This window comes from Penaeus chinensis, chromosome 3 (assembly GCF_019202785.1).
Source record: "Penaeus chinensis breed Huanghai No. 1 chromosome 3, ASM1920278v2, whole genome shotgun sequence".
Lineage (NCBI taxonomy): Eukaryota > Metazoa > Arthropoda > Malacostraca > Decapoda > Penaeidae > Penaeus > Penaeus chinensis.
In genome coordinates, this window is record NC_061821.1 from 21809899 (window position 1) to 21816969 (window position 7071).

The following is a 7071-nucleotide window of genomic DNA, read 5'->3' on the forward strand; positions in this document are numbered from 1 at the left end:
TACAAATTCCATTTTCTTTCTACGGTTTACACATTCAAACTACTTAGTGACCAACCTTTCAGCTTAATATCGCAGTGTATTTACCTACTTTACGAATATTATATGAGAGTCTTAAAGCATTTCTTCTTATCTGCAACCTACCCTTTTGGTTTGCATAGGTTGTATTACTCGGCAACACACATATACCATATTTTAAACTCATTAACTTGAACAACTGTAAACATCTCACGTAATTGTGATTTATAATCTCGCTCCCATACTGATAAATTGATAGGGAGTGGCGGCAGTGCAAAGTTCTTGTTCGAGTGTAATATAGAGCATTACATGATTATTTGAAAATATGTATTTGCGGTTAACACGCCGAGTTACTGAATAACTTCATGTTTTTTTCCTTTTCTTCGCTTTCTCTCTTTTTCTTCATTACTCATATCCCAATGCCTCGGCTCCGCGACCAATAATTCCTGAAAAAACAGGCTTCCTCATTTTTGCGACCTTATTCTAAGGCACAACTTGGACGCAAGAGATCGTGTACATGCTGACCCACGGGTGCCAGAAGTCCAAACCTGAGGATGGCACTCTCGAGATCCGATTCCCATTCCTGGAATTCCCGTTTCCGGGCGTGAGGGCGGTGGCAGCCATAGAGGGACCGCGATGCATCAAGACGCACTTGCCTCACCATCTCCTGCCGAAGTCCTTCGCTTCGTCAGGGGCCAAGGTCAGTCGCTAAGGAAATGTTATACTGAGGAGTGGAGTCCCCACTGGTATGGCTGGGTGCTGTAGGTGGAGTGGAATTCTACGAGAAGGCTCCCCAGTCGGCCAAGGACTCTGCAATGAGTCAAGAGAACCGCCTGCTGGTGATAGTGCGAGGACGAGGCTGTGGACCTGATATGATCTAACTTGACCCTTGGTCGTGCTGCTGCCGGGTCGTGCTGCTGCAGTATCTTGCCATCCTCATCACTATTATTAACATTACTACTGTAATTATTACGAGGAAGTAAATTCGACTTACTGTTTTATCCTCATGATCTTTGACCTCTGCAGATGGTCTACGTAACCCGAAACCCCCGTGACACAGCCGTGTCTTACTACCACTTTACACAGCTGTTGTCCGTCGCTTCCTTCAGAGGCTCCTTGGCGGATTACGTTAAGCTGTTCCTCGAAGACAAAAGTAGGTAATTTTATTAAGTGAATGAATGCATTTCTTCATTGTACACACACACACATACACACACAATATATATATATATATATATATATATATATATATGTATATATATATATATATATATAAATACAGTCTTGGTTATTAGACTTACATATGTGACTGTTGTTCTTATACACACACAAAAAACACAAATAGTCTTCACGTACAATTTAAGCCTTATGCTTATTGTCATTTTAATGCAAATTCTATATTGCTGCCTCATGTGTGAAATTAACCACTAAGGTATAATTAAATGTACGACCCAGACTTATCAGTTAGCGATGATTTAATAAATTAATTGAACATGTCGATACAACCAAGAACTACATGCGTACAATTTTTTTTCTACGCAGTCTAACACATTTTGCTCAACATTACTGAAGACTCCCATTGAAAAATATATATATAGCATTATCATTATTCATATTCTTATTATTGTTATCAATATTATCATCATCAATACTATTATTATTGTTGTTATTATCATTATACACCCAGCGATGTACAGCCCCTTCTTCAACCACGTCCTGGGCTACTGGGAGGCGCGTCGAGACCCTAACATCCTCTTCATTACCTACGAGGAGCTGCATCAGGACCCGCTCGCAGTCATTCGCAAGATCGCTAACTTCCTCCAGGTGAATCCATTTCCTGTGTGTTGTTTTATTCTTTCTTTCGTTATTGATAATTAATTTTTTGTTTATTTGTTTATTTGTTATGTTTTTATTTTTTTATTTTAATATTATTTATATTATTATTTTTTTATTTTGATATCATTTATATTATTATTTTTTATTTTCATATTATTTATATTATTATTGGTTAATATAAATTATTATTTGTATTATCATATTTATTTATATCATTATTTGTATAATTTTTTATTTATTATCATTAATATATCTATTATTTTCAAAATTTGGTTTAAGTTCTACTTATTCCTTGTCATTGAAAAAAGGATATGATTACAGGTCGCATTTTTCGTCATTATAATCAATCTTTTATACACATATGCTCATTAGGCTAATCTTGGATTCTCTTAAAGGCCCAGTCATTCTAGGGGTATCCGACCGGTTCCCGGTAACTCACTCGGAGACCCTGTCGTACGTCCGCTTGCCGAGTAGTCGTGGGTCGGGGACCAGTATGATTAGGTCTGAAGTTATCAGGTGGTGGCTCCTGACTACTTGTGAATAGTTCGCAAATTCCTCCCCAGCATGCGGAGAGTGATCTGTGTCTCCGATTGGTCTGCCATCGGTCCGCTAGAACCCGGCGAGTTGTCCCCGTCCACTCTGCGACTAGTTCTGGGCAATCCTGGACAGTGTGCACACTCACACACACGTATATATATATATATATATATATATATATATATATGGAAGAAAAAGGGAAAACAGATTATCTAAACTGTAATGTCATGGTCGCTTCTCTCTCTGAGGTACGACAGCCTGGTAGTGGTGAGACCAGTAGTGGGGGTTATACCTACTACTGGTCTGGCTGTAGCAATGGTGGCTGTCTCTGACCGCTTCCGTACCTCAGTCAAGAAGGTTACCCCTGTTGACGAGCCCATTCTGCTTGTGAGAATGAAGCACACTTTGGGCTTCATATCTCTTGTGGCAGTTTACGCTCCTACTGAGGGAAGTGGGCTCGAAGAGAAAGAGATGTTCTACACTAAAGTTGACTCTATAGTGGATCAACAAGGAATGGTATGAGCTATGCATCGGTCCCTATGGCTCTGGTACTAGGAACATCAATAGCTCATACCTCTTAGACTTCGCAAGATCTAGGAGGCTGAAGATTGCGGGCTCGTGGTACCAGAGACGAGATCTACACCGCTGGACTTGGTACTCCAATACTGGCATTGTAGCTAAAGAGATCGACCATATTATTGTGGATACTCGCTGGAGCATCCTTCAGAACTGTAAAGTTTTTAGGAGTGCTGAGTTCTTTGCTACCGACCACAGACTTGTTGCAACACTAAGGCTCCACCTCAGATCTAGACACACGCCGAGATCTCACCAGTAGGTGTTTCATCTCAAGAGTGAGGAGGTGGCTCAGGAGTATGCAGTGGCAGCCTCAAATTGGTTTGAAGTGCTTGGTACTCTACAGGACCCTGCTGAACTATGGGATACATTTACGTGGGAAACTCTGTCAGCTGCCGAGGATTGCCTTGGGGTCCGACCTCGGCGAGGAGGCGTGTTGTCCCGGACGAGACACTGAACACTATAGAGATGAGTCGTGCTGCCATACTGGATGGGAACCATGTCTTGCGCAGGGAGATGTCTCGCTCTGCTAGGGCCTCTTTGAGAATGGGACAAGAGAGGTACATTTGGGGCATCATGGAAGAGTTGGAAGGTCGTTTTGCCCAAAATGACCTTCGACCTGCTTTCCAAGCTCTGAGAGAACTCCAGTCAAAGTCCATCTCTCAACTGGGCTCGGTGAGGGCAGAGGATGGTCACATTGTGTCAGAGCCAGGTGAGTATAGGGCCCGCTAGAGTGGAAAGGCTGCTGGTGTCTGTGGGATTGCTGCGGAGTTGTTGAAGGCGGGTGGAGAAGCCATGATTTGTGGTTTCCATGCAGTCCTGTCTGCCGTGTGGGAGACTGGTACCATTCCTCCTGACTGGAAAAGGGGCTTGGTTATCCCTATCTGGAAAGGGAAAGAGGATCAAGGGGACTGTGGCAACTACAGAGGTATTACATTGCTCAGTGTACCAGGCAAGGTCCTCGCTCATCTGCTTTTGACGTGAGTGCACGACCACCTTTTATGAGCACAGAGACCTGAGCAGTCTGGTTTTACACCCAAGAAGTCAACTGTAGACCGTGTCTTAGCACTTCGTGTCCTTGTGGAACGCCGACATGAGTTTCAACAAGGCATGCTTGCAGCTTATGTTGATCTCAAGAAGGCTTTCAACTCAGTGCACTGGGAGAGTCTCTGGAGCCTACTGGGTCTCCGTGGAATCCCCCTTGGGATTATTGGTTTGCTGTCTGGCCTGTATACAGATACCAAGAGTGCTGTCAAGTGTGGAGAGGGCATCTCTGCCTTTTTCCCATTGTTTGCTAGGGTGAGACAGGGATGTGTCCTGGCCCTAACCCTTTTCAATACTTGTATGGACTGGATACTTGGTCGTGCCATGAGCTTGTAGTTCCTGTGTGGAATCAATTGGTAATTTCAAGGTCACAGACCTTGACTTTGCCGATAATGCAGTGATGCTAGCAGAGACATTGGAGGTCCTGGAAGTAGCCCTCGAGGCGCTGTATGAGGAGGTGAAGCCGTTGGGACTCAATGGACCAAGACCAAGTTTCAGGAATTTGGGGATCTATTGAATGTCGATGTTCAGTCTGCGCATGCCTGTGGCGAGAACATTGAGATCTTGGATAGCTTCACTTATCTTGGTAGTGTAGTGCAGAGCGACGAAGGTTCCGACTGGGAAGCCTATAATGCCTATGGCATTATGGACTCACTCAATAGGAGTATTTGGTGCTGTCGGTATTTGACTAGGAGAACTAAGATCAGGCTCTTCAGAGCCCTGGTGATCCCGGTCTTACTCTATGGGTATGAGAACTGGACACTGAACAGTGCTCTGAAGGCCCGTCTTGACTCCTTTGGTACTAAGTGTCTTCGCAGAATCATGAGGATACTCCATGAGACTGATACAAGGCCTATTACCAGTCTGATACAGCTTCAACTTCAGCTCTATGGGCATGTGGCTTGTTTTACTGAGGAAGATCCGGCTCATAGGGTTATCTCCGAGACGGTTGACCCAGGCTGGGGAAGACCAAGGGGAAGGCCACGAAACTCTTGGCTGAAGCAAGTCGATCAGATCTGCCAAGAGGTGCTGGGGGTGGGAAGGAACGTTGCATGGAGGCTTGCTTGAAGGGACCCCAGGAGGTGGAGGCAAAGGTTGGGTGCGGCAAAGCGCAACCATGAGTATGCCCCCTTTTGATGATAATGATGGTCACACCCAGTATCCTCCGTCTACTTTGTCTTGCGTTCATAATATCAGCGAGCAAACAGTAAGCCATCCTGCTCCCTCTGCATCCAGATTCGAATGCGATATCATGGCATCTGATGTCTTGGAATGAATGCAGTCATCCTGAGTGCAGCCAGATAGCAAACAATGATGAGTCGGCAGCGGTTCATAAACAATGGACCATTCTTGTCAAATCCGTACCAATCAGATATACCATAAGACGATCCGAGAGACAGCCTTCCCCAATGTGCACATCAATCAGCGACCGTATGCTATGCGTGCGAGACACCTGGCTACTCTTCGAGTGGATGTAAGCTATCGACGAGCGCACTGCGAAAAAAAATGGGCTAAATGGCAAAATTTGCTGTCACACCAGCAGGGGGCGACTGATTCACGATTACATTTTTTCTCTAAGACTGGTTTTCAGTCGCTGTAGATGTGACTGCAACGTTTTTCTAGACGCCGACCTCTTGGGAACATGGATTTTGCCGTTCCCGATGTAAACCCTCGACCGATTGGGAGTCTGAGGTAGATGCGACTGTAGTAGTATTAGACCTATTCACTTTTCTTTAACCTCCTTGTGACTTCAGTGGCATGTTAGCATTCTCGTTTGGTCTCCGTGTAACCCTAATGGCATGTGTGATCACAGGTGGAGGCGAGCGAGGAGCAGCTGGAGTACGTGGCCGCCTGCACGTCCTTCGCCTCCATGGCCTCCAATCCCAGCGTCAACTATGAGCACTGGAAGGACTCGGGATTCTGCCACAAGAACAAGGGGAGCTTCCTCAGGAAAGGTGAGAAATAGTTAGATAGATAAGTAGATTGATAGACAGGTAGAGAAAGAGGAATGAAGCCTATAAATGCTCTTCGTGTTTGGTTTATTTGTTAAAAGTTAGTCAAAATGCACACATTTGGTATAAAGGTACATGATCATTTTTGATTAATCACTTGATGTATAATTATCCGTACTTTGTAAGACACACACACACACACACACACACACACACGCACGCAGAATTCCCACCCCATTGCATAAATACACCGTGATGAACAAAATAAAGGAAAACAGAAAAAAAAAAAAAAAAAAATCAAATCTCCGACACGACCCCGTTCTCATCTCCTACAGGAAAAGTCGGCGGATGGCAGGAAAGTCTCAGCGCTGAAGAGATCGAAGCCTTCCAGCGGTGGGAAGACAAACACTTGGCAGGCTCCGATTTTCGCTTCACGTTTACTTCCGGGGAGACGAAGGAATGAGCGAGAAAAGGAGGAAGGAGGGGGAGGAGGGAGAGGAGGAAGAGGAGAAGAGGAAGAAAAAGAAGGAGGAGGAAGAGGAAGAAGATGAAGAGGAAAAAAAGGAACAAGAAGATGAAGAGGAGGAGGAAGAAGAGGAATAAAAGACTTAATTTTTGTTTGCTGTTTTGTTGTCAGTTTTGTTTCACACAATAACTATACAAATATAAAGGATATGATATAATATTTTCTTTTCTTCACCGATAGTTTCGTTACTCAATATTATGAAAGATAATATTTATATTACTACTATAGTAAAAATAATCCTAAAAATAACAACAGTAGTTTTAAAAAATGAGAATTTTAAGGATTTTAACGACAATAACATGTATATACTAAATATAACTACTACTGTTATTGATAATGATAGCAACAACAATAATATGATGATAATGATAACAGATACACTAATGATAATGTAAATGATAGTAATGATGATAATAATAATGACAATGATAATATGAATGATGACATTAATAATAACGATAATATTAACAGTGATGATGATGATACTACTGCTAATACTGCTAAAGATAATAATGATTATAACAGCAGCAGCAATTACAATGATAATAATAATAAGGATAATTATCATGATAATGATAATAATAACTA

The 7071-nt window shown here is 43.0% G+C and overlaps 1 protein-coding gene across 1 annotated transcript in view; it reads left to right on the forward strand.

Annotated features, from left to right (window-relative positions):
- LOC125043707 (sulfotransferase 1B1-like) overlaps positions 1-6548 on the forward strand; it is a 10883-nt gene extending 4335 nt beyond the window's left edge. Inside the window, exons 4-8 of the mRNA XM_047639948.1 lie at positions 504-715; positions 1042-1168; positions 1703-1839; positions 5819-5960; positions 6293-6548. Of these exons, the coding sequence (XP_047495904.1) occupies positions 504-715; positions 1042-1168; positions 1703-1839; positions 5819-5960; positions 6293-6420 (746 nt within the window). The 3' untranslated portion in view covers positions 6421-6548. The remainder of the gene's footprint in view (positions 1-503; positions 716-1041; positions 1169-1702; positions 1840-5818; positions 5961-6292) is intronic.
- Positions 6549-7071: the final 523 nt, after the last annotated feature.